This window comes from Cinclus cinclus, chromosome 14, assembly GCF_963662255.1.
Source record: "Cinclus cinclus chromosome 14, bCinCin1.1, whole genome shotgun sequence".
Classification (NCBI taxonomy): Eukaryota; Metazoa; Chordata; class Aves; order Passeriformes; family Cinclidae; genus Cinclus; species Cinclus cinclus.
Window position 1 is genome coordinate 21,160,256 of NC_085059.1, and position 27,415 is coordinate 21,187,670.

Here is a 27,415-nt window from a genome sequence, read left to right on the forward strand (position 1 = left end):
CAATGAGGAATTTTTCAGACATGATCTAATGCACCAGCCTGTGAGCTGGGCTGTGGTCTGAGACAGCAGGGCCAGGCACCTTTGTGCCACCCCAGCCCATTTACACTGCACCCACAGAGAAGGGGGTTTCAGGTCCTCAGATCCTCCCAGACCTGCTGTTTACTCATGCCCATCATCAAGACTTCAGACGAGGATACCAGCAGAGCCTGGCTAACAGCACCTTTCATATGTTAAATATTAAAAAAATCTCTTCTGAGTAGAAGTGTGCCCCAAGCCCAAATCCAGCACAGCTGACAGAAGCATCACTCCCCCAGCACCCATGATCTGGGCACTGGCTCTTTTCCCTGGTGTGTCTGGGCAGTAACAGCAGTCTGGCACAGAAGAACATCCAGAGGGCAAATAGGGGACTCCCAGGGAAGAAACAGCCCAAGAGCACAGAGCAGCACCAGCTCCTGTCCAAAGGTGTCTCTGAACAAACCAGAGGTGTCACACCCCACCTGCTGCCCTCCGAGAATGAAAATGCAATGAAAATGCACATGCATTTGTGTTGAGATGATCAGTAATTTATGCCCATTTCTCCTCAGCAGTTTTGTGACAACAGAAAGGAAAAAACCTTGCTTCTTTTTTGCTTTTTCATTTCCTTCATCACCTCCTACACACTCAGTGCCCCAATGCGGGAATTTAAAGCAAACAGTTTCCATGGAGACCCAGCCCGCCGTCCTCCCTCCCCTCCCATCCTCCCTTCCCTCGGCATCTCTGTGCCTTCACGCTCTCATGCTAAAAATATCCGAGATGGGATTTGATTTCCGCCGTAGCGATACAGTTTTATCAGAAAAATGGGAAATTACAACACGCCCCCCTCCCCCTCTCCCAGCGTGGAGGAAGGCATGCTCTCTGCCAGAAGCAGGGAATGAATCTGTTATTAAAAAGAAAGAAGATAAACTAGGGAAGCTGCTGTCAGTGCTGAGTCCTGGATCCCTGATCTGCAGCCTGAGCTGCCCACACAGCCAACCCTCTCCTCCTGCCCACCAGGGCAGGGTCTGGGTGTCTCATCCCTGCTCCTGGAGCATCCCAAGCATCTTGTCCTCGCTCACAGAGCTTTCCAGGCACATCATCCCTGCTCCTGTAGCATCCCATCTGCTCCTGCTCCAGCAGCAGCTCCACGCAAGAGGGCCCTGGTACCTCCTGTCCTGGTGGGGAGGCCACAGGACACCACACGTGTCCCACACAGGACACCACACGTGTGCCACCCTCTGTGCCAGGAGCACAGGTCTCTCCCTATGGACACAGGGTGACACCCCTGGCCCAGGCCACAGCAGAACAGCCACTGAAGGGTGGCAGGGGCATCCCTGGGCTCACACCCACTGGGCAGAGGGTGCCCCCAGCCTCCCAGGAGCTCTGCCTGCTTTCCCAGGGGAAATGCCTCCTCTGGGGCAAGTAGTGACAGGCAGGTCTGTGACCACACACCATCATGGAATCATTTAGGTTGGAAACATGTTAAAATCGGATCCAACCATTCCCCCAGCACTGCCAAGGTCACCACTAATCCCTGTCCCCAAGTGCCACACCTACATATCTGTTAAATCCCTCCAGGGATGGGGACTCCATCGCTGCAGCCTGTGCCAGGGCTGGTCAACCCTTTCAGGGAAGTAAATTTTCCCAGTATCCAACCTGAGCCTCCCCTGGCCCAGCCTGAGGCCATTCCCTGGGACACAGCTCTGGACACCCTGCTCTCCTTACTGTATCTATAAATCACTCCTGGACAGCACCACACGTAAAGCCTCCAGCTGCAGATGATAGTGAATTGGGAAGCACCGTAAATAACAGCAAACCAGGCTGCCAAAGGAGTATTTAGATCCTTCAAATTCCAGGCTATGAGTTGCCAAATCGAGTTTAATACCAATAAGTGTGGGATAATAACTCACCACAGCCACATCCCTCACCCCCCATTAGAGCCCTCCAGGGAGGGATGGCTGCAGGGTTTGTCAAAGAGGTGGAGATGTGGCCCCTGACTGGGAGCACAACCAGGCCATGGCACAATGGCCACTCCCTGACCACTGCTTGCTCACGAGGGAGAAAACAAGGGGGACATCAATGGGCCCTGCTAATTGAGAACAAAACTTACATCTGAAACCACTCAGATGGATGAAGAAAGCACAAAGAGGTAATGAAAAATTAAAAGGCTTATGAAGAGAATGTGTGATAATGGGAGAGCCCATTAGTCCACAGGTCCAGCCACAGATCTGCTGTGGAGGTCTCAGTGCATCCTACCTTCTCTGCATCCCACCACACCATGGAAGGAGATGGACCCTGAGCTCAGACAGGGGTTTGAGAAGGACACAAACCTTAGAATTACAATTGAATAACGCAGAACAACCCTCAGCCTCTTGAGGAGGACTCCCAGGTCTGACCCTCAGTGACAGTGTGGTGAGCCTGGGGCCATCAATCCTGCCCCAAACTGTGTGGTCCAAAGCAGAGGGGCATGAGATGGAAGGGCAGAGGACAGCAGAGGTTAAACTGCAATCTAATGGCATGCAAAATCACATGTGATTGATTGGCATTGATTATCCCCTGCTGAGGTGAATGATAGCTTCAGAAACAGAAATCAATTCCACTGCATTAAGCCCAGTAAGGATCTGGAGCATCAGCAAAATGCCCTGAAACACCACAGCTTGCTGACACCACGAAGTGAAGCACAGCAAACCATGGCAGGGCACGGCATGGCACGACACCTGCCCGACCCCTCCATCCCAGCCAGGCCAGGGCTGTGGTGAAGCAGGCAGGACGGGCTTGGTGGAAAAGCCCCATGGCTGAACAGCTGCCAGCCCGGGGCAGGCCCATCCCTGTGCCCATCCTGAGGCTGTTTCCTGCAGGGAGTCTCGGCTCACAGGGACCTCCCAGCAGCTCGGGCAGGGCTGCACACACAGCTGAGCTCTGCTGTCTGGGTACAGCTCCTTGTCACCATGAACTGATGCTGCAGAGCTAGCAGCAGCTGCTCCTCTTCCCCAAAGTGGAAAAAGTCTCCTAGACTGAAGAGCTAAAAATACTGGCACATTCCAAATTTTCTGCCCTTGTTACAGCAAAGAGTAATTTCATGCTACCCAACCTAGACAACAGAAACTCCCTTCTGGGAGCAAACCCTGTGTTGCCCAGTGTCCCCCACCAGAGCTCCCATTTCAGAATGCCAGCATGTAAGGATGTGAATTGACATCACTCTACCATCCTGGCCAGCTGTCATTTACTGGAACTGCTGGAAAAGAGAGTTCGGGAGGATTTAGCATCATGGAAGGGCTCAGCACAGAGACTCACAGGGAGCAGAAGCTCTCACAGCTCCTGGTGCCCAGGGCAAGCACATGAGAGGAGTGGGCAAGGGCTGCTCCAGAGCCCAATGCACCAGCAAAGCCCATGCAGCTTCAGGATGCGTTGGGTTGGGTCATCAACAGGAGCAGAATAATAAAACAGAAAGGAAAGTGAAGGCCAGCTTTCAGGCAGAACACAGCTTAGCCCATGTGAGGAGGTGAATGGAGTGAGCAGAGCAGCAGAGCTGCCCTGGCCCCACCCAGCACCCACACCTGCCCACCAGTCCTGCTGGGTCCTGGGTATGCACAAAACTCTTCTGTCTGCATCAAGATGCACAGTTCATTAGCTCTTGGACTAATGGCAATTTTTAATTGGTTAGGCTATGAACACCTTATTAAGCTGTTACACATCACACCTGTGGTGGCAGAACAGTATGTAAATCAAGACAATTAGCGTGGGACCCAAGAATCTCTCTACCAGTGCAAATAACCCTCACTTAGTGAGGAAAACCAGCAGCTGCTCTAGGTTGCCCCAGACCACCCAGAGCAGCCCCAGCACGGCCCCAGCTCTGGCTGGGGTGGGAGAGGCTCACAGGTGCTACAGTCCAGACAGACCCACTGTACTACACCTGAGATAACCACAAACCATAGTCTACAGAGCACAGCAACCTCTTCTAAGAAATCACAGAATATTCTGAGTTGGAAGGGATCTGCAAGGACCATTGAGTCCATCACTTATGTGACTGCCCCATACAGAGATTGAATTCACAACCTTGACATGATTTGCACCATGCTCTAAACAACGCAGCTAATCAGCAAACTGATTGAGAGTTGGGCAGTTACTGAAACCCACTGTTTCCTGAATGATTTTTTTCTCTATTTACTGTTTTTTTTCTACATTATTCATCTTGCATGCACACACACACACACACACACACACATGCACATCAGAGCAGCCCTCCTGACACCCTGTTCCTGACACCCACTGCTCCTCACTGACACCCTCCTGTCCTCTGTTCCACTGCTGGGGGACAGACAACAATGCTGGGACAGTGAACAACAGCCTGCCCTCCTGCACCGTCCTGTCCTCCTGTACTCCTGCACCCTCCTGCACCCTTGCCAGTGCCCATGGCCATGCCTTCTCCTGGCTGGGCTGGGCTGTTCTGTGTTGTGTTGTATTGTGGGGCTGGCTCACACTGCCAGGGCATTCCAGGCAGCTCATCCCACTGCTCTGTTCCTTGGCTCACTGCAGGATTTACTGCCATCCCTGTGCCAAGAGGCTTTAGCGGCACAACAGACACAACCTCCTCAAAATGGCTGATTTGGGCTTAGGAATAGTGATGGAAACTCCAAGCCCATCTGTAAAATATACCCTTAAAAAATGAGATTTTGTAAAAAGTAGCTGAGCATTGATCAAGTCCTCCACCCTTTCCACACTAAAACCTTTACAAATTCCAGTGATTTCTGCCACAGAACTGTCCGGGCACTTCTCATGCATGGCCATAAAGGCATAAGCAATCCAAAAAATGACCTGATTCCAAAATACCTTCTGAAAACCTCTGATTTCCAGGGACATCACTGGTTGCTGAAAACCTGAACGTCTGACACAGGAAGCAAGAACTCACAGATGGTAACAATACTGCGCTCTTTGTGTTTACAAGATCTTTATCTGCAGCAGGAACACAAAAGCTGCTTTTCTCAAAAGGTAACACTGTGGTGAACATTGCAGCACCAGGCCTGACCTTCAGCATGTACCTGTGTCCTGGGGATGTTGCCTTGCAAACCCAGGAACCCCTGAGATCACACCCCACGTTGGACTGTTCTCACAGACGAAGGTTCGGTGTGCAGACACTGGGATGGATGCTTTCCAACATACTTCATGTGCCATGCAGTCTGTCTTTCTGGTCATCTTGCTGCAGCCATCTGTTAGCTTATCAGCAAAAACTATTGACTGTTTAAAAATTTTAATTAGAAATACCCAAATGTCAGTTAAGTGAGTAAAATTCAGAAGCAGCAAGCTTTGCTCTCACGTAGAGCAGCTATTTTCAGCTTACAACCCAATTTTGTTACCATCTTGCTCTGATGTCATTCTCTGTCACATTATTCCAGTTTGGTGCCCCTGGAACAAGCCTCTGGGATGAACATGGGAGGCACAAGATGCACCTCCTGTGACAGGAACTTCTCACAGGAACCTGGCACTGAGTGCCACAAAGGATCACAAAACATTGCACACGTGGAGACTCAAGGGATGGGTGCCCATGGGCAAACCTGGGCACTGAATGAGCTGCCTGCAGGTGGGCCAGCCAGGCAGGCAGCACCAAGACAGAAACGCAGCTGGGTCAGCAGTGAGGAACAGTAATGGGTCAGCAGTGAGACATAAGGGGCCTGACACATGATGGGGAATGGGGGATGCAAATGGGGAATGTGGCTGATGGAATATGAACATCTTCTACATGGCAAAACTGACCCTTCTCTGCCATAATCTCCCCCTCCACAACAAGCACCCACAGAAGCTGCTGTGCCCATCAGAGTGGTGGCATTTGAAAAAATGTTCATAACGCTCCAACCCCAGTTCTACAGAAAAGCAAACACACCAAAACTGTGCAGACAGTTCCTGGCATTTGTTACACAGATTTGAATTTAATCGGCTAAAGAGGGCTTAATCCAACATCTGGGGCTGTACTGAGTGAGATGGCAGCACAATGGAACTGGGGCAGGTGGTGCCACTCAGAGCACTGGGCCACCCCAGCACCCCTCTCTGGGCACACAGATATTTCAAACTGCCATCAGCCACCACAGTGCTCTGCCAGCAGAATTTCCCCTGTGTCTATCCCAGTCAAGTCCCACTGCCCACAGACCCCTTCTCTGGGAGGTGGCATGGCCTGTTAGCCAGTCCTGTTGGCCACACTATTGCACCCCATTGCCACCCAGGTCCTCCCTCCCTCTGGGGTGCACCCTGTTCCCAGAGTGCCAAGGGCACAGTGACACCCAGCGCAGGTGGCCACTGTCAGGTTCTGTCCCCACACGTGGCTCAGTGCCACTTCCTGCCATGGCCCCACTGCTCCTTCTGGGACACAAACCCTTCACAAAGCTGAGCAAGAGCTCACAGGGACCCAGAGCCCCTCATGAGGCCACACCACAACACATGCTTTAGCTGCTCCTTCTAAAACTCATCACAAACTATATTTTCTGTCTATTTTAACATTTCTTCCCATGGAATCCAGATGTCTGTGCCATCATTTTCAATCTGCTCCTGGAAGATCTTGTCTCAAGACATTTTCCTTGCAGTATTTTAATTAAACTTTCTTTCTTTCAATTTAGTTGGGTTCATTAAGTGACGTCCTGAGCCACTGAAATGAATTGCTTACAAGTGATTTGTGCAGCAGCTTGAAGGAGCAGATTGCAGCTATAAATGAGCCTGTCTTTCAACTTTACAAGTTTTGTTGCTTGGGGTACAGAAAGCACCCAAAGTCCCAGGTGAAGGCCCAAGGTCTCAGCAGGCAAGGCAGCATTCCTACCTCCTGCAGGTAAGTTACAGAGAGTGAAAACCACTTGTTTATAAACTGCAAGTGCAAATAACAAATAGTTCTGATTGAAAAATAACAACTTTTGCATATACACCTATCTTTAGTGGAAAGAAACCCCTTGTTTGCTACAGGGAATAAATTCCTGGATGTTAGAGGCTTCCTAATGGAAGCATGGACATTCACTAGATCCAGTGAAAACCCTCTTCCAGTCAGATGGGATTTAATTAAGTTGATTCTCACAGGGAATTAAAAGTCTTTGCTTGAAGCTCTTTTTCTGGTGTCAGGGCTGTGACACCAGAACGTGGCACTTCCCCAGGCAGGATCAGTGGAAAATATTTTTGACAAAACTGTTGGGCTGAGATGATCTTGGCTGCTGGGTGCAGCAGAAGAAGGGTTAGTGAGGGTGTGTGCAGCACACACGGTCAATGTAACTATACAACATGCAACAACTTCCCCTGAAAAGCTGCAGGGATAAACAACAATATGTTGCCTTACAGACCTCACCTTCTAAAATTGAGGTGAGAGCTGGGTACTTCATCTCTTTTCATTATCAGTGAGAAAGCAAGTTACTGGATGTGACCTGCCATTTGGCAACTCTGCTCCTATACTGCCCAATACTTATCCAGAGACTTCCACTGGGCTTCCCTGTCTCACAGTCCTGCCTGCTGAGGTTCAGCAGGAATGAATCACGTTTGGTAAGGCTGTAGAGCAGATCTCAGCTGCCTCAGTCACGCTCAGCTTTAGCTCAGAGCTCGCCACCCAAGCACAGCATCACTGACCTCCAGTGACTCCGAGCGTCACTGCCAGCCCAGCCAAGCCTTTGCAGGTCTGGTGGAGTCCTGGAACACCGAGGGGTTTGGGACACCCTGGGGGATTTGGGACAACCTCTGCTACCCAGCATGGTCAGTACCACGAGCACCCACCCACACCCCCTCGGGGGGTCTGAAGCAGCACTCAAACACTCATCTGACAGCTCCCACCAGGCAGTCACTGCCACTGCTGCTACACAGGACAAGCCCGAGCTTCATCCCAGGGGTGGGGGACACAGCCCAGGGGCACAAGGAACAGCATCACTTCCCCAAAACATCCATGCAGCAAGAGCACCTGCGGGACACTGGGCACAGGTGCAATCCCTGCCCATATACCCAGGTGTGTGCTGGGGGTGAGGGTTTAACAGTGAACAGGGGGGTGGATTTTAGCAGCTCTGCTGGGAAGCCGCTTCCCATTCTGACAGAAATCTAGGCATTACTTAATTCAAAACAGAAAACAAACTGCACAACTGTGGGCTGTGAGCATGTTTGGGCTTCGTTCGGAAGGGGAAAAAGTGAAAATACTAATTAACCCCAGTTGTTGGAAGAACACCCTGCAGAAACATGATTCGAAATGGGTCACAAATCATAAAATAATAATAATAAAAAAGCCACAATGCTCTGGGGATATTAAGCGATTACAGAGAGTTGTTATTTGGCTGATTTTCACACTTCATTAGCATGTGCATAATTTAACAAGTGAACGTGCTGTGGGCTGGCAACACATAAGAGCCACTTTCTTGAAACACGAACTGTAAATTGGGGCACCGCAGTTAGGGGGTTTGTTTTAAATCGTGATGGAAATGCAACAGACATCAATTCCAGGCCTTCAGCAGAAGAAAGGGATGTTCAGGGACCACAGACCAAGCAGAGAGGTGCCATGGGAAGAGAGCTGGCCCTTTGGACATGGCACAGAGAGCCCAGCTTCACATGTCTGGGAGCCACCTCGAAGCCATTTAACATAAAATTAGATAAATCTGGAAAAAAACAACTCAGTGAATCTGTGACTTTCTACTGCTCCCATTTGTCTGGCACTCACCACAGAGCAGTGGGGATGGCACTGAAGCAGAGGGCAGGCAGACTTTGGGAGTTACCATCAGAGCAGGCAACCTTCCAGCACACTCATTCCCCTTCCAGCAGGGAGAAATGAGGGCAGAAAACAAAGGCAATTTATCAGTACCAAGATGGCCACATCACATGGAAGAAGGGGCAATGCCAAGACAAACCAGAATGCCTAGGGCTGGCCCCACAGGCGTCCCACTGCAGGGGCTGTGACACTGGGGGCTGAAGGTTTCGCAGCCATCAGTCAAGGACAAGGACACAGCAGCCCAGGGCATGAGCTGTCTATCACAAGACTCCCACAGCACCTCCCAAGGCTGGCCAGACACAGCAGCACAGGTGTCCAGCACAAGGAGACCTGTGAAAGGGATGGTTCAGATGCGGGAGAGACAAGATCTTTGCAAGAAAAAAAATCTCTTGCTCCTTTTGCCCCACAGTATGTGGCTGCCACATCTCTAACCACTGTTCCAGATTGCAATTTCCCCATATTTTAATAGAGATTCTGTTTATGAAACTGCAAGAGGATTTGGTACTTATAAATAATGCCATGAGGTCTGGGAGATGTTTCTTTATATGATTAACTGACCACAGGCCATTTGTTTTACAACAAAGAGGCTCAATGATCCGTGCACACTGATTTATTCAGCCCCCATCTAGTGTAGTGGCTGACATCTTCCTCATACCCATATCTGCACAGTGTTGGGAGGAATGCAGACTGTGAGAGCCTGTGCCCAGTGCTGTACATGACAGTCCATCAGCTGGGGCACAGCTGATGGGCAGGAACCCCAGATGTGGTAGGGGAACCCAACTGGCACACCAGGTTTCACAGGGGAGCAGCCCAGGGCTCTGATTTATGGTTCTCCTTAGCACTCAGCTCACTGGGGCCCTGCTGCACATTTCACTCACATTTCTGATTTCAGATGCAATATTTGCTGCAAAGATAATGGGTATTACAAATTAAACTGGGGGAATCAATGACAGCCCTGTCATATTGGACACTGTTGACACCGTTTGCTGATAAAATACTGCTGCACTGAAACAGTGTGTGAGAAGTGGCAAGTGGATCTCACTCGGAATCAAAGTGGAACTGACAAATGCACTGTAATTGTCCAAATTAAAGAGCTGATGGCAAGTACCTGGAATCCTCCGGGTACCACATGCTTTCTCTTCATAAGCATTTGATTTTGATCAGCCTGTGTTCAAGGTAGGGATGCTGGAAAGGTTACCTTCCTTCTGAATTTGGTTCTTAATAATTGAACCAGAAACTTTATGGCTACAGAAGAAATCTGAGTTTCCCCATCCAATGAAACACAGCAAGGCCTGGATGGCACTTAATGTTGTTTTGTTTTGCTGTACATTAATAAGGAGGAGTGAGGATACAGTACTTTGAAGTTGAACTTTGGAGTATGAGCAAAGCTACAGTGAGAGTAATAAATTATGCAAAACTATTTGTGCTTGGAATGTTAATGTTTTGAGATGATGCAAACAGGCACTTTTTAAACAACTTCTAAAAACCCAAAGAAGCCTTGGGACTAAACCATATGGTTTAAGTCAGCGGCCTATAGCAAGCTTAATGCTTCTGCCAGCCAGCAAGGATTTGGGCAATTAGTTTATTAATGTGTTTATGTAAACAAAGAGAAAAAAAGTTGGGGAAAGTCTCATCCATTTCTCCCTGCCAAACTTATTGAGCATCATCAAACAGAGACAGTTCAAATTTAAAAAATTTAGAACCCAACAAACCAGCCAGCCCCAGCACCCTGACAAGCAGAACTGGTGACGCCCTCACATATATAAGGCTGAGCAGAGTGGTGTTTTACCAGAGTCATAAAGAATGGGTAAAATGGTCCCTTCCAACCTCAAGAATCTATGGAAGCTCAAGCACAAAACTACCCTATCACTTATAGTTTATTATTATATATCCCTGACTCAGGACAAGGAATATCTAATTATCCTAATTGCTTCTGCTTTGAGAATGGGCCCTTTACACTTGGATAAAGGTGCCTATAAACAGCACCATTTCTGCCTGCTCAGGCTGCCCGTCAGGTTTTATGTGCCCTGAGAAGATCAACTTTATTCTTAGTGAAGAATTTAATTACAGGAAGCGATTAGCCAAGTGCTCCTAGTCAACAGAGATGCAGTAGGAGCTGTGCAGGAGTGGGCGCCTCTGCTCCTGTGCAGGAAGTCCAGGAACAGTGACATTATTGCAAAGGCATTCGGGTTTTAAGTGACACCACCAGACCTGGATCTCCACAGACTAATTGCAACACGCTGACTTAAGCAACATTCAGCAGGGCTGGGAAGGAGGAAACCAAGAAAAAGACAGCAGGAGACTGAAAGTCCATTTGAAAATGCAGGAATACATCAGTTTATAGGCTCGTTTTCTAATTGCAACACTACAAAAATCAATGGCTTTTGAAAAGTAAAAGAAACACAGTAAACTGCTTGTAAACTCTGCTCATCAGAAAACGGTGCTTGCTGATAGATGTCCTGTTTTCTGCCTTTTGGAGGACAGGACAAAAGAATGCCTTGAATACTTGCCATCTCCTGAAACCTTTCTACTGCATGTTAATAACTGCAGCTATTCACTAAGCAAGAAAAACTGTAATTAAATATACCTAAAATAGCCTTCCAGCCTCCAAATAGCACTGCCAAGGACTAACAAAGGCTGAATCCAACAAGCCAGCCAAGCTGCCTGTTAGCCCCTCACATGGGAGGCAGCTGGGTGCGATGGTGGAAACACACTGGGGTGCACACTGAGCACCAACGGGGAGAACTCACTCAGATGATATTATGGTGTATTTTTCTACTGTTAATTTCCAGCCACACCTCTTCCCAGGCTTGCATGTGCACTGAGAAGGTACTGGCTGGACCCACTACTCATAAGGACACCAGCCCAGCAGCTGCTGCCCTGAGCCTCACACACAGGTTTTCCATGGGGTTGGTTTCACTTGAAGGCCTGAGACTGCATATGCAGATGAAAAAAGCCTTTTTCTGGCAAAGCCTAGTCCTCTTGATTTCATCACCTCATCAATAACTTTGCACATTGTCAGAAACAGATGGCAAGGAAAGAAAGAGGTTTGGTGAGACAGCAGCTATCAGGAGATCAAGAACAAAGTGCCTCTCAAGTCTGGAATTCAGCTGTGTAGCAGTACCTCAAACCAGGGCACAACTCCTTCCTGGAGCCAGGAAAACCAGTCCCAGCCAGGGAAGTGAAAACCACATATTCCTCAGCCTAGCTGCAGCATCCCTGTGGGACAACGTGCTGCACAGCAGAGCTGTGCTGCAGTGCCCCTGTTTGGAGAGCAGTGCTGGCACCTGCCATGCCCACTGCTGTGGGCACTCCCCGAGGTCAAGCCACAGTCTGTAAACACACTGAAGAAGTCAAGAGAGATGCTTTGCCCATCCCCAGCAAATGCTGAGACAGGGCAAGACACCTGACATGGACAGACGCCTCCTACACATGGGAACATGAGCATTCCTGAGGAGATGTGTCCCTCCAGAACACACAAAGAGTGGCAAAGTGAATCTAAAAACAGCCTCACAGGTTCCTTTCTCAAGAGAAAGCAGAGCCCTCTTAATTAGAGAAACAGAGCCTTTAAGAATAGTACTCCAAAGCCTCTGTGGTTGCCCAGTCTGCGTGGGTCCCTGGCAAAGGGAAACACACCAGACGTGAGCACAATTTGGAGCAATTCCTGGCAGTTCTGTGCAGAATCTTCCTTCCTGCCTCTAAAGGAGGGCTCTGGCTCACCCTGCACCATTCTCCTGCTGCTCCCACATCAGCAGGTCCATGGCTGGACCCACCCACTTGCCCCATGAGAAGATGGGGAGCTGGGAAGGTGCAGGGGTGAGGGGAGGAAAAACGCAGGAGTCATGACTCCAGTCCCAGCAAGAAGGTTCACTAGAGATAGTGACAAGTGTGTGAGTGTGTCTGTCTGTCTGCAGCCAAGCACACGGACGTGCACAGTAACAGGTGGAGACACAACTAACAGCCCACAGCCTTATGGGCTTTTTGATTCACAACTGCTCATTCCTGAGAACAGGGGTCCCAAAATGCTTGTGAACATTCCTCTGTCCTTCTGCCTCCTTGCACAGGCAGAATACCCCATAGGAAAGGGGGAGATGGCATCTGCTTGCCTGAGAGAGAACCATGGAGCAAAGAGGACACCTTGCACTGTGGCTGCATTTGGCTGTTCAAGGAGATGGCAGGGTAGGTGTTAAGTCAAAGGTCTCAAATGACAACATCCTTCTGCAACACAGACATGTAGAACCATAGTCCTCCCATCCCAGTCCTTTAACCACAAGGGATATTGGGACCACACAGCCAGAGATGTCAGGGATGGGATGTCAGGTGTTAATTACACCAGTAATTAACAAACAAAGATGTTAAATACACACCTGTATTTAACAGACAAAGCAGTGTGGTTGTGTCCATAGCCAGCCAGGGCAAGGGAATGTGTGGCTTGGGATCTACAGGCCACAGCGCTCCCAAGCAAGCTCCACATGGACACTGACAGCAGCATTTGGCCCTGAGAGCCTGACTTAGAGCAAGGCTGATTGTATTAAGGACCACACAGCATATTGCTTTATTCGTAATGAGTTTTAGCCTTCAGAAGCTGAGAATCCCATCTGCAAGAACAGACTGTTGCAGGATTCATCTATTAATAGCCACTGGTGCACACTTCCAGCTGAGGGACACGAGGGAGGAGACAACCAGAAGGAGATAATGCATTAGGGTGACACAAAGCCAAAAAAAGGATGATCCACTTCCCCACATCCTCACACACATCTCAGCCTCGCAGCAGGGGGCAAATGAAGTGTCACATGTGATTAACTCATAAACATCCTAAATAGAAAGTTTTTACACTCAATCAAATGTCCAAATATGACAAGATTTCAATGTCCTCCCCAGAGCCTAGTGCAAATGAAGTAATACTGCAGACTTCAGCTCCAGCTTCAAAGCAAGACCCCTGCCCAGCCTGGCACTGCACTAATGGGCAGGAGTCAACAAATACATCTGTAAGGTCTTGCTTATGAAGTGCTTTGAGACCTGCTAGTGAAGGTGTGCTGGATGAGAACCAAGAGCTGCTCTTCTCCCTTCAACACTACACCCAGATCGAGTTCTCAGGCACTTACCCAGGCTGACCTCCACACCAGCCTGTCAGCAGGAACTGCTGCCACTGATGGGCACTGCAATGATGGGGAACTCTGACCATGTCAAGATCATGGGAGACGCAGATCTGGCCTCATTGTCACCAAAACACTCCCAGCTACAAGGTCATCTCTGCACAACATCATCTTCCCAATCTTGGGTGAACTCAACCATCTCTGGCTTTGGTTTTATGCCCAATGTTTTTCTGCCTGATGACTTCCATTGCTCAAAAAAGCTGAATACCCTGCCATAGCTGGAGCTGCTCCATCAGTAACACCTCACTGCTGCACTGTGCAGGACTCCTAACAAAAATGTCACATCCAGTTGCCAAATGACCGTATGAAACAGGATCCACAGGCAGAGCTCTGCTGCAGGAGAGCTTGTACTGATCTCTACAGAGGCAGAGGGGCTTCCCTCAGATGCCTCCAGGATGCCAGCAGCATAACAGCCCATCAGCACCTTTGGGGTTTTCTCCATCACCACATCACACTTGCTAGCAGCAGTCCAGCGGTTCCCCACAGCAACTGTGCCTCCAGCCCATCCTCCCCTGCCCCTGGGCTGCTTCCCACCCAACACGAGCACAGCAGGAGCACAGCTCACAGCTCAGAGCATTGCTGAGCAAAGCCAGCAAAGCTCCTGGGACTCACTGGCATCACCAGGGCAGGCAGACTCCTGTCACTTCAGGACTCCAGCCATGACATACAGACAGAAATCATGCTGGGTCTGGTGGCTGCACTAACCCCCAGAGCAGTGCCCTCACCTAAGGCTAGGGTGGAGAAACACCATCACCAAAACTCAGACAAAACTCAACAGTTTGTCACTGCTGAGAGAGGTGCAGGTCCCTGCTTGCCCTGCTGCCTTCAAACAGAGCAATTCTGTGGAAGGAAACCGCTGTAGAGACGCTTGTGAAGATTCTGATGGGACTCTGGCTTCTGCCAGGAAATCAGGAAAACAACCGGAGTGTCCCTGGATCCCTGCATGACTCGTGTCCTCCAGCTGAGAGCGTTACCCAAACAGATCTTCCCAAGCAGAGGCAATCACAGGCAGACATCTGGCACACCGTTCCTGCTAGCCATAAATTTCCAATGGGGAACTAGTTACAAAGCAACAATGCTCATGCTGTTATTATGATTAAGAATCTGTCAGCCTGCTGAAACGAAGGCCAAGTTTATTTCGGGATTGTGAGGGAGGGCTCTCCAAAACTGCCTCTCTAATTCTCTTTTTTCCATTCCCCAGATCCCACAGAGATAAATGTTTCCACGGACAGCTTGCCAGCTGAGGTTGGAGCAACCTCCACCACTGCTGACATCTATCTAACCTCCAGCAGCAGACCCCATCTCCTGCTCCAAAACACAAGTGCAAGGGTCCCCCTAATCATCATAGAGGTTTCCAGCAGAACTAGGAGCAGCAGGCATGTGTGCCATCCACAGGCAGGTATAGGTGAGTGAGCTTCCTCTGGTGCTCCCCCTGCCTCAGTGGACAACGCCATGCACCCCACCTTCAGGAATCCACAGAGCGGGACCACATGGAAGCAAAGCTTGTTTTCTTGTGAGCAATTTCATGCTGGCTGAACAGCCTCACACCTGCACGTCTGGACACTGCAGGTGTCCAGGCACCTTTCATAGGGCTCCAGTGCCCCTGGAACCCCACATATGAGATGGGCACTCTTCCCAGCAGCAGGTTTGTGCAGGACCTGCACCACAAACATGAGATAACAAACAGCTGGTGATGTGCACTGTGTGCCTGTGCCAGTTTATCGGGGAGGAAGGAGCCAGGTGTTAAACAAGCTGCAGCCCTCCCAGCACTGGTCAGGATCTGGCACCATCAGCCTGAGCTCTGTGGTAAGCCAGACCCAAGGGCTGGTGCCCCTGAGCTCCTTGACCTCGCCCCATTCTCGCACAGTAAAATTGACTCAGCCTGCCAGGGAAGTGATGTGTCTGCCCTGCTCACCAGCTGCGAGGCTGCTGCAGGGATGGGCAGTCGGGCACTGGCACTTGGTGTTTGCTCAGTGCCTGCACTCCTCAGGAAAGCTGCTCTTCATCAGGTCCTTGCTTTTACTCACAGAGCTAACAAAGAGAGTGCAAGGAAATGCCACATAACTCAGTACTGAGGCTGCACCGTTCATTTCAGGGCTACCTGGTGACACAGCAGCACATGGGCAGGGGCCCAAGCACTGCCCCCAGTTCTGCCAAGGCAGCCAGGGGCAGCACCACCACTGTAACACAGCTGCAGCCAAGCAGGGGACACCCAGAACATCCAGCACTGGCACAGAACACCAGTCTGGAGCTGGCTGGCTGTCACTGGGCACTGTTGTGGCACAGCACTGCTCCATCCCCAACAGCAGCCAGGGTGCCTGGGCAGGACAGGGTGAGGGCAGGGCAGGACCCCAAGGGCACTGGCTGTGGAGCCACACCAGCTCAGGTCACACATCAAATCCCAACTGAGACACATCTCCCTTGCTATGAGCTTGCTGATGAGGACCCAGATAGCGAGAATGAAAACACCAAAATGAAAGTTTAACAACCCACTGGTCATCCAAAGTCTACAAAACCTTGAAGGTGAGCACATTTAGGGAGCCCTGCTTGTGTGGCTGAGTTGGGCTGGGGTCACTGAAGCCACAGCTGAACCAGAAGCCGTTTTGTGGTCCAGGGCTTCCCCCACTGCTGTGTGTCTCAGCGAGCCCGTTATCAGCATTTGGAGAGGCTCGGCTTTGATACCCCTTGCACTAAAATGAGTCGCAGATCAAACCAGGCAGTCAAGAGAATTTTTAAATTAAACTACAAAATTATTTAAAATCCCCTTTGAGGACGTTATCACAGGGTTAACACCCACTCTGGCTTCAGATAATACAGCAGCAATAAATGGTAATGTGGTCTATGAAACATGATTTATTTTTTGCTGAGCAGGCTTGGCATAATAAATCTCAGCACTCTTAACATTTAAAGTTGTTATTCCAATGACAAAATAGACATGAGGGAGATAACAGTCTTTATCTCCATTAATGTTTTATTGTTGTTCAGAGAATATGGATATGGACTGATCCAAGCGTAGGAAAATCACAGCAATTTGTTTGCATATTGGGGAAGCTGAGATAATGGTTGTGTTTTACGAGTGCACCAGGGAATCAGCTGAAATGCAGGACAGAGCAGATCAAAATGAGGGATTAATCGGCTGCTTTGGTTTCTGGTTTCTATTCTGGTTACATTTCCATTCCCAGGACCTGTCTTAGCATGACATCAGAAGAGATGGTCCGTGCGTGTGGCTGAACAGCTGACCCGTGGCACCCGAGAAGTGAGGAAACAGGCTTTAAAGGAAACAAAAAGGCTGCACAACAGTTCTATGCAATGCAGACAAACAGCACTGCCACAGAGGCAGGATCCTGCTGGATATTCAGCTGCCTGGAAGCGACTCCTCGCTCTCCTGAGCCCCACTCAGAGTCCCTGCAGCTTCCTGTGGTGTCACAACACAGAGCTCCTGACCTGTCTGGCATTTTACCTCCTTCCCAAAGTACACACTGCTTCCAGAGTACCACAACACCCTCTGTGACCTGAACCTGAAACAGTGAGCTGGAGCTGCAGTGAGGGCTGTGCTGCTGGTGGCTTAAGCAGATAAAGGCTGAAAACAAAAACAACAGAAACCCCAGACAAATCACACAGCCACCTGCCCCATCCCAGGACTCCCTGGGCCAGAGAGGGAGACCCCTTCCCCTCAAGAAATCAGGCACATAATGCATCAGGGAAAATTCACCAGCAGCACTGCCCTCACTGAAGACATTGACTCCAACAGACCAGTGACACCTTCACTGGCAGGATGGCAGGGAGGTGAGTTGGGGCCAGCATTCCTGACAGCGTACAAACAACATGGCAGTGCCCACATATCTGGCCTCCAGTGCCCAAGCACCAGGGCAGGTGGCCGCGGTGCCATCTCACCCTTTCCTAGAGCACTGGGGTCAGGTCCAGGCCAGTCTGGGTTCACTGTGCCCCAGCTGCCCCTCTCCAGGGCAGGGCAACCACCAGCTCCCCAGCTCATGGGGATTTTGGGAGGGCTGCAAAGAGCTCAGGTGCCACTGCCCAGGGCTGCCAGATGCCTGGCAGTCACAGCAGCTCTACACAAGGATGCTGAGGTGAGAATCTGAATCTTTTGGTCAGCTCCAGGCAGAGTGACCATGCAGCAGCTGCACCAGCACTGGCTGCCCAAACCCCTGGCAGGTGACTGCAGTCAGTGCTTGGGCACTGCCCAGACCCCGGGGATGCTCACGGGGCACTGCCCGGTGCTCCCTGCGGTGCCCGAGCCCTGCCAGCCCTGCCTGCAGCTGCGGCTTTGTGCCTGCTCAGCACATCGCTGCACCGCCGCGATGGGGAGGAGCAGGGAGGGAGCAGCCGCTATTTTTAAGCTGCCTGATCAGCATCCTGCCAGGTGAACACGCCTCGGCTCCAGCCAGTGGCCTCCCCTCCGCACATTCATACAGCGGGTACGGGAGGCACCAACTCACACGTCAGCAGCATTTCCAAGTGATCCAGCAGCTAGCGTGGATATTCTCAAAGGATTTTTTTTCCACAAGCATTTATTCCCCCAGCCAATCACTAACAAGCAAGTCTGGACTCAATAATCTTGGAGGTCTTTTTCAACCTTAATGATTCTATGATTCCACTCCTGCTGGCAGGGGTACATCTCTGCTCCAGACTGCAGAGTTAGAGAAGCTGATGATTACCTAGTCTGCCATGGCAATAAGCCCTTCCACTTACTGACCTTCCAGGCACCAGATCTCACCAGCTCTTTTGGTAGGAGGCATCAGGGGTTTGGCACAGCCCTGCAGACTCCCGTTCCCACAAGCAGCCACAGGGGCAATCTGCCGGGTCAGAGCAGGAGCACATCCAGCCCAGCATCCTGTCTCCAACAGACCAGGTGATACACAGACAGAGCAACCATGCATTATTTCCACTAATATTCTTCTCCTCTTTGCAGTGCTCAGCTCAGGGGGCTCATGAACCAGAGGTGGTCTCTCTACGTTGCGCAAATCTTGACCACTTCACCAAGTCCCTCAATTCCATTTCAAAACCTGATGATGAGGCTGTCCTGGCTGGCACCCCAAGGATCACCCTGTGAGCACCCACAGCATAACCCAGGGTCCTGGGCTTGAGGGCCTGGCCAGTGCTGGGTTCTGTCCTGCTGCAGCTGGTCCCCAGAACACTGGGACCCCATAGCAACAGGGACCAGGTAACTCCAGGTTATAAGGCCAGGTCCCTCCATTTGTTGTTGGTGCCTGCTGGGAGTGACCCATCTTTCCCCAGCACTGGAGAGGGAGCAGCTTGGGTCTTGCACAGGGTTGAGGAGACAGAGACAGATGCAAGCCATCACCAGTGACCGGGCACCCTCCTCACAATCCATCTGCAGTGGGTCAGTCACATCATTACCTGCTCCCAGTCCTCTCAGTAATCTCTAGATTAGAGAGTCCCTAGGCACATCTATTCTCTCCTTAATCTGTAGATTAAAGTATCCCCAAATCGGCTTTGATGTACAGCACTGCAAACATTGAGCTACGCTGTGCTTCTGCATGAATTCCCTCTGAGGCACAAGGAGATGTCTGTGGGTCCTTCCCACCTGAGGGGAGCACAGGCTCAGGAAGAGGAAGGGACATCTAAACACAGCACATGTGCATAAACAAAAAGCAGAAAGGATGGGACTGTGTTTCATAACCAAAGTACTCATGTGATAAATCAACTTCACAGAGGTTCATGGATTAATTAAATCTCAATCCAGATGATCTCCAAGCAACAACTTCCATCATCTGCAACAAAAGAAATACCCTTGCCCTAAACCAGCACTGGGAAATGCTTCACTTGGTGCTTTCCAGGAGACTATATGCAGATTTTTTAAAAAGAGAGTGCTACGGTTCTCACCGTACCACAGAGAACTCGAGGCAAACTTCCCCGGCATCAGGGCCCCTTCCTGCAGCATGATGGTAGGGCAGGGATACAGGCAGATGGGAATGACTGAGAGGCTGACAGAGCGTTTCAGAGGGAGTAACAGGATTAAACCAGGAAAAGGAAATAAAGGCTTAGTGATAGATTTCTCAACAGCAAAACCTATTCGGTTTGGGAAACTCCCTCAGGAGTTTCTCCCCTCAAGGCCACATCTCCAACAAGCACATCTAGAAGTGGAAGATGCTGCAATGGTTGTTTGTATTCAAATGTCTCGATTTGTCCTACTTCTGGCTGAGCACTCAGCAGAATTGCCAATGAAGATAGATTTATGCAAAACAAGAACAAATCAAGCACATTTTCTGGACATGTATCATGTGAGATCTGCCGTTCTGCAGCAGTGTTCTGAGATCTGAGCTGGTATTGCCCCGGAACCCGCTTGCCCTGCTTCCTGTGCCCGGCAGACCTTGTGGCACGGCTGGGGATGTGGGCTGCATCTCAGCACCTCCCTGGCAACCCGGGTCGAATTAGCACAAGGGCCCCGCTTCTTCTCAGCAATACTCGGAGCTGCACAGGAACAAGGCATTCATACGTGCACTTGTGATGATGCCGTTCATCACCCCGCATTTGCATGAAAATACCAGACCTATTTAAGTGACAACGACACTTCACTAAAGTAAATTACATAACTGGCTATTTCCCTCAACTGATACACCAGAGACACCTTCATTTCCAAAGCAAGTCTGCACTTGCTGCACAGCATTTGGAAGGATTTTCTTATTTTTTAACCAGATAACAACGTTTTAGGGATATGCTGTTTTCACATGTAGAAAAAAAGTAAAACTGAAATATCTAATTTTTTATCTTAGCAGAATCTACCATTTCAAAGTGCAGTCAGCCTTCCTCTAGCAGAATCACTGCATAGAGTCAGGAGTTCTATACAGCATGAAGTGACAAAAACTCCCAGCTGAAACACAGACATTAAATACCCCCTGTACTTCCCCCTGCCCTGCTACCACAGCAGGGATCACACTGGCTGATTCAGTCATGTACTGCACAAATGTCCCTGTGTGTTTCATTTCTACCGAGAGGTTTGCTGTGGTTCCACAGTACAACACACAAGGTTCTTCTGAAAATGCCAGCACACAGCCACAGTCTAACAGACAGACTGGAGCTCAGCACTGAAAATCCCCAGCCCTCCCAGTGGCACCAGCAGAAATCACTGCAGGCTCATCTCAACCCCCTACTCTTCCCCACCAGAAAACCTGAGTTCTCAGCAGGTCACAAAAGGTAGCTATAGCCTCATTTTACATTTGCTGGCTGTTGCAGCTGCCTTTTAGAATGCAGCAACAGCAAATTCATCCTTCAGAGAGCACAGCACATGGTGATGTGAGCCAGACAACTGGCAGGAGTGGGAGCTCAGTCCCATCCTAGCCACAGCACCCCCCTGGAAGCACTGGCTCACACCACCCCTCTCAGCAGAAACGTCCAGTCAGCGTGTTGTGGCCTGCAGAGGTCCATCCCTCAGCCCCATGGCAAGTCTGCCCACTCCCCAGCCCCATAGCAAGTCCTGCTGGACCCCAGGCCCAGAGTGTGAAACACCCAAGGGGAGCAGCAGAGCCAGGGGTGTCCCAGGACAGCCCTTCCCCAGCATCTGGGGGCTGTCACGATGAGCACTCGCATTCCAGCTACACACAAACAACACAAACAACCATTTCTTTGGCTCACCAGGTATCCAAAGCTTTGCATTACAAGACAAAGATTTCCCACTACATAAACCCTCCTCTAGCCAAGTGACAAAATTCTCGAAGTATGGCTTCCTGTAAGTCTCATGAGGATGACACAGTAAGGGAAAGCCTCCTTGGCTACTAATTAAGCTATCAATAAATCTGCTCAGATTCTGGTATGGAGTCTGGTTTTTGAAGCCTCATTGAAGGTGTCAGTGCTACCAGAAAGGGTGGGGGGTTCAGTTTTGCTTTACATCAGCTGCACTTTCCTCCTGAAGCAAGACAGCAAAGGGAGGTTGTGACAGAGCTGATGTGAAGTTGACAGCTCTTCAGCTACCAGGGAGGACAGCAGAGGCAACAGCAGCTCCATCCCCATCCCTTCTTCACCCCTCGCTGGTGGAGCTGCCTTTGTGGTGGCTGCAGCATCATGTGCAGGCTGAGCTCATGTTCTGATGCTTGAACCGAACATGGCCACACCATCTTCTCTTGAGTCATTATGGGAAACCACTTTCAAATGCACCATGAGCCCCACCAGGGTTGTGACATTATCCATGTCCAACAGCCTTGGCATCTCCTTGCATCTGCAACGCACCAGCCAGTATTCATACACCACCCTCCCCCCCCCCCCCCCCCCCCCGAAGCGGCTTGTAGTGAAAACAGCCCCTAGACAACTGTTCCATTGACGAGACCTGCACCAGCGTTTGGCGTATTCCCGCACCTCACAGCGCGGCTCCAGCCACCTGCAGCACCGCGAACGCCCTCGGCGGCTGAGGAAGCCGATCTCGAACCGCGGCCGCCGCCCGCATCCCTCCGGCTCCGGCGAGCTCCGTATCCCTGCGGCCCCGCGGGCTCCGCTCCAGTGGGGAAGGACTCGCGGAGGGGTCGGGACTCCCTTTTCTCCCGGAGCCGAAGGAGCGAAGGCGCGGGGGATCCCGGAGGGGTCCGGCGGGGCTGGGGGCTCCGCAGCAGGGCGGGAACGCGAGGCTGCGGAGCCCCGGGCTGGGAGATGGGGGCGGCTGCGTCCCGAGCGCGGCTGCGGGCGGCTCTCGGTGCCCCCGGCTCGGCCGCCCCCGCTCCGCCGAGGGACCGGCCCGGCCCGGGGGAGCCCACCCAGCGACACCCGGCGCTGCTGAGTCACCGGAGCGGTTTCGCCGCGCCCGCACCGATACCCGGGGCGAAGCCGCCGTGGGGCTGAGCAGCCCGGGCGGGGCAGCGGGGCCGGTCCCGGGACAGCCGCGGCCCCGGGGCGCGGAGCGATGCGGGGTAGGGAGCGGAGCGATGCGCGGCGGTGCGGGCGGGGGCCGGGGCCGCTGCCGGGCGGCCTCACCTGCTGCGGGCGGGCCGGGGGCTGCGGGCCGGGCTCACCTTCCGTGGCATAGCTGTGATCCCGCAGGAAACTGCTGCTGATCTTACGGGTCTCAGCGTCCTCCTCCATTGACGGCGGGCAGGCGGGCGCGGGGCGTCAGCAGCCGCAGCCGCGGATCCATCATCCCCCCCCGCGCCCTGCTCCGCGGCGGCGGCCGCCAAATGCGGCGGGGGGGGCGCAGGGGCGGCGGTGCCCGGCGGCTCCTCCCATACGGCACCGACCGGCACCGCGCGGGCGGGCGGAGCGCGGCGCGGCCCCGGCCCCAGCCCCGGAGACGCTGCTGCTCGGAGACACACCTGCCCCAGGAACGCTCCTGCCCGGGGGATGCTCCTGCCGCGGGATGCTGTCATACCCGGTGATGTTCCTGCCCGGGATCGCTCCTTCCTGCCCGGGGCTTCACTGCCCCTGCTGGACACCCCAGCCCCTGGGGAAGCTCCTGCAGCCTTCAGGCAGAAGGACTGCTGCTTCCTGACCTGCCTGCCCTAAACACAAGGTGCCGGCCGAGGGCTGACAGCAGACCCTTTTTTGGCAGAGCCAGAGCATACGAACGCCGGGTGTCCCGGGAAAGGGGATGAGGTAAGGGCCATGGAGGTGGCCGTGCCAGCAGTACTAAGGAGATGTGTACCCACGGGCAGTTGCCCCAGGCTCACCCTGTCTTGACTTTGGAAGGGGGTAGGAATGGTCGGTGACTTATGACCACAAAGGTCGACGTGAATGGAGGGATTGGCAGCATCCAGAGAAGAGAATGAACACAAGGACTATGGGGGAAGGGAGGGCTTTCTTGTCCAGGTCACATCTCTGAAAGGACAGGCTGTATTCTGGACTCATCACCTGCTGCACAACAAAGGGAAACAATTGCACACTGGAAGCGTTTTGTGTCTTGGTAGAGTCCAGGAAGAAGCCCTGGCACTGGCTGAGCCACTGGCAGACACAGGGAGGAAACTCAGAGGGGGCATGTTCCCTCAACTCCAGCACCTGAAGTTGGAAGTAAAACCCAACCACAGCATCAGGGCAGAAGAAATCCCCAGCAGGCAGCAATGTGCACAGCGGGCAGCAGTGAGAGGATGGCCACAACTCCCCACTCTCACATCTGACCCGCAATGTCCCCTCTGACCCCACTCTCCACTACTCAGCTGCTGAAAGGAAACAGGTGCACAGACCCACCCTGGGCCTGCGCCCCACAGCACCCCACAGCACCCCACAGCACCCCACAGCACCCCACTGCTGTCAGGATCCACCTTAGCACTGCCTCGGTTCACTCTGCACAGGAACATCCTCAGCGCTGGGCACTGGCCGGGTGCAGTGGCAAGCTGGCACACGGGGGCTCAGGGCCCGTGGCCCCTTCACACTGTGTTCCCACCCACCCAGCACCCCTCGAGGAGCTGCCATGGCACACCACACCATGGAGGAGCTGCAGAGCTCGGCGTGCCATGGCACAGCGGCTGCCTGACAGTCCAGGGCCACTCAGCAGGGAGTGTAATTGTTACTGGAACAGGAAGATGCAGAGGGAATGGACAAAGATGGTGGAGAACATTGTAAATACAGTGGTGCACTGCAGCTTGATGTCCTCTCCCAACTGTAGTATCATCATTAAAATCTCATTGGGAAGGTTCAAGATTTTACAGCCTGTATTATTATTCTGCTGAGATTCATTGCCTGCTGAGGGGCTGCTTATTCTAGAGAAAGCACAGGAGAGGGCATCTCTGAGCAAGAGGGTTCAAAGACTCCAGTACATCCAGTACGTACATCTTTTGGACAGCATGTTCCACGCCTGTGTTGCACAATCACACCAGTACACCCCCCACAAGCACCACATGCCTTTTGGAAGGGTGTGTGGATACTCTCAGACAGAGGCAAGAGAAGGAAAGCTTATTCTACCCATTGTGACCTTATGAGGAAAGGTGAATTCCCAGGCCCACAGCTGCCTGCCCCCCCAGGATATTTTCTGACACGCTGTCACATAGAGGCTGATACAAGACATTGTAAAACTGCGCCTTGGAGAGTGCTGGCACTTACTCACATGCATATATAACTTCAGTTTTTGTCAGTCAAACACATCACATCACATCACAGGCCACTCATTAATACAGGGATTAATAATGTGGCAAGCCAGAAGCATTCATCAGACAGGCATTAACCTGAAGTCTCCATGCCCAAGCCTTCACTGAATTATCCTGGAATGTGAGTTACTTGCTATAATCACCAGACATATGTTTAGGTCAAGAAAACACATTGTATTTGAGGCTGAGGTTGCTTTTGGCTGCAGGGCGTGAGAGCCACAGGTTAGTCTGAATTCACTCGGTGTGAAAAGGCACAGGAGCTGGCCATGGCTTCATGGCACAGCGCAGAGATGCTGACCAAAACTCTCTTGCAGGCCAAAGAGAGCCACAGCACTAACATCATGCTTTAGAAATAATTTTTGTGTTGCTGGTAGCTCCTTGTGCGTGCGACAGCACAGACCCCAACACACCACAGGACCTGGAACTGCTGCTGGCTCTGGGCAAGCCAGCTGACACCTCTGTCTGTGGTGTCCTGTCTCCCGAGGGAAGGACATGGACTTCCTGCAGGAAAAGAGAGATGGAAAGGAAGGATTAAAACTGCATCACAACACTATCCCAGGAATTGGGTTCCCTCAGTCTACAAGCTACACTCACCTGCAGGTGTCCTGTAAGAGGGAAGAGCACCTCAGACAAGAAAAACATAGGCAGATTTAGAATAAGCATTTGTTACCATATCACCTCCTGCCATCAGACCTCTGATGCCAAAGCCCAGGCTAAAGGTAATGCCCAGCTGAGTAACAAGCCCCTGCAATGCCCATGAATATCATAAACACAACCAGTGACCTCCTTCCCTTCCTTTTCAGTAGATACCACCTTCAGTGTATTTTCATTTTAACAAGTGCCAAATCCCTGCTCCTTTACTAAGTAGCAAAAATCATTCCCCTATTGTGCATGAATTATACTTATAAATTCTGCAGTTTTTCAATACACTGTATCACTTAAACAGTTCCAGAAGCCACCTGTTTATTATGCAACATGCATAGGAGCTGCATCATGAAATCCATTTATTCTCAGCTTTTTAAAATCCAGGAACAAGCCTTTACAATAACTAAAAGCATTAGCTGTCCTAAGCAGGAATCCATTTGCAGATTAAATTCGCCAAAGGTCAGCTTGTAGCTGTCACAGTTTTCCAAACCCCCAGGCGTCCACCATGTTCTGTACTTCGACATCTCCTGAAGGGCCAGGACACTTTCCATTCCAGTGATTTTTGCTTCAATTAGAGAGGCTGAAGAGTTCCATGCTCAGCTTTCTGTGGGATCTAAACAGTGTGTGAAGAATAATTGGATCAAACTTCCAATTTTATGCTCAGTACAGAACTTTCTTCACACACAGCCTTTATTTTACCCTCCCATCCATGAGCACTAAATCTATTTTCCTAATTACTGTTTTGGGTTAGAACAATTACCCTTATCTTCTAACCACTAAATATAGATAACAAAATTTCTTTTAAACTTGTAAGAACTATTTCTGTTGGTTAATTGATGGTTAGCTCAGTGCCCTCAGTGGGGCACCTGCACTGTCCACGTCTGAGATGCTTTAACTGAAAGCCCATTTCTGCTGAGGAAGGGAAGCCAGGGCATTCATGACACCCCTCAACATTCCATATCAGAGCCAGCACCTTGTCTTTGATCTGGGTGAAGGTCATGGCACACAAATAGTGTTCTGAGAAGGAGAGCACTTAAAGCCCTTGTACAATTTCTCCTATCATGTCCAGTGCTCCAAGTCCTTCAACTCACAGATTCCAGTAAAGACAGCACTTAAGCTTCATTAATCTGAAGAGCTAATTATACTGCAAAAATGGGGTAATTATACTCCTATTCTCCACATATAATTGGTGTCAGCCACCTGGGCTGGTGGCTGGCTGGCCCATATTTAAAGCACAACTCCAAAGGGAAAAGGCTGTCTCATGGCAGAGTCCCCCATGCTGCACACCCTGCAGGAACCCAGAGCTTCTCACCATCCCCAGTGCTGAACACATCCAATGTCACAGGCACGAGTTCCCTGGGATGGCCAGAGACACAGACACCAGGTCACGGATCCTGGTCTCCAGAAGACCACAGACAGCTGAGTCCTTCACAGCCAGTTTATAAATACTGTGCCAGCTGAGCACCCAGAGACACTCATGCTCCTGTCTTCCAGCCTAGAAAGCTGGCCAGGCTCAGGAGGGCTACCAGCTCCACCAGCCAGCAAAGACCATTCCCATCCAGCCACGAAGGGACATGCACAGAGGGTGAACCCTCTCTAGAGGAACCCCCTCAAGGTCAGCACCTCATGCAGGACCATCCCCTGCAGCCAGTGTGCTGGGCTGTGTGGTCCCCAGGGAATGCCTACAACCACTACCAGATGTTAACATCCTCACTGAGCCCCTGTGCACCCTCTGCTGTGCTCTGCAGCCCTACCTTTGTGCTCCTGCAGCGCAGCAGGAGCTGACTGTGATTTCACTGCGCTAAGTCAATTTGGTTTTCCCGTTTTCTCCTATAAGCCACTGTAAGCAAGCT

General features: G+C 51.3%; 1 protein-coding gene across 3 annotated transcripts in view; it reads right to left on the reverse strand.

Moving 5' to 3' along the window:
* PPP2R2B (protein phosphatase 2 regulatory subunit Bbeta) overlaps positions 1-27,415 on the reverse strand; it is a 54,952-nt gene that overhangs the window by 14,343 nt on the left and 13,194 nt on the right. The window contains exon 1 of one of the 3 annotated variants that reach the window (XM_062501944.1): positions 22,857-22,926. The exons of the other annotated variants lie outside the window; for them this stretch is intronic. Within the exon in view, the coding sequence (XP_062357928.1) occupies positions 22,857-22,926 (70 nt within the window). Of the gene's footprint in view, positions 1-22,856; positions 22,927-27,415 lie in introns of those variants that run through there. 3 annotated transcript variants of the gene reach the window in all.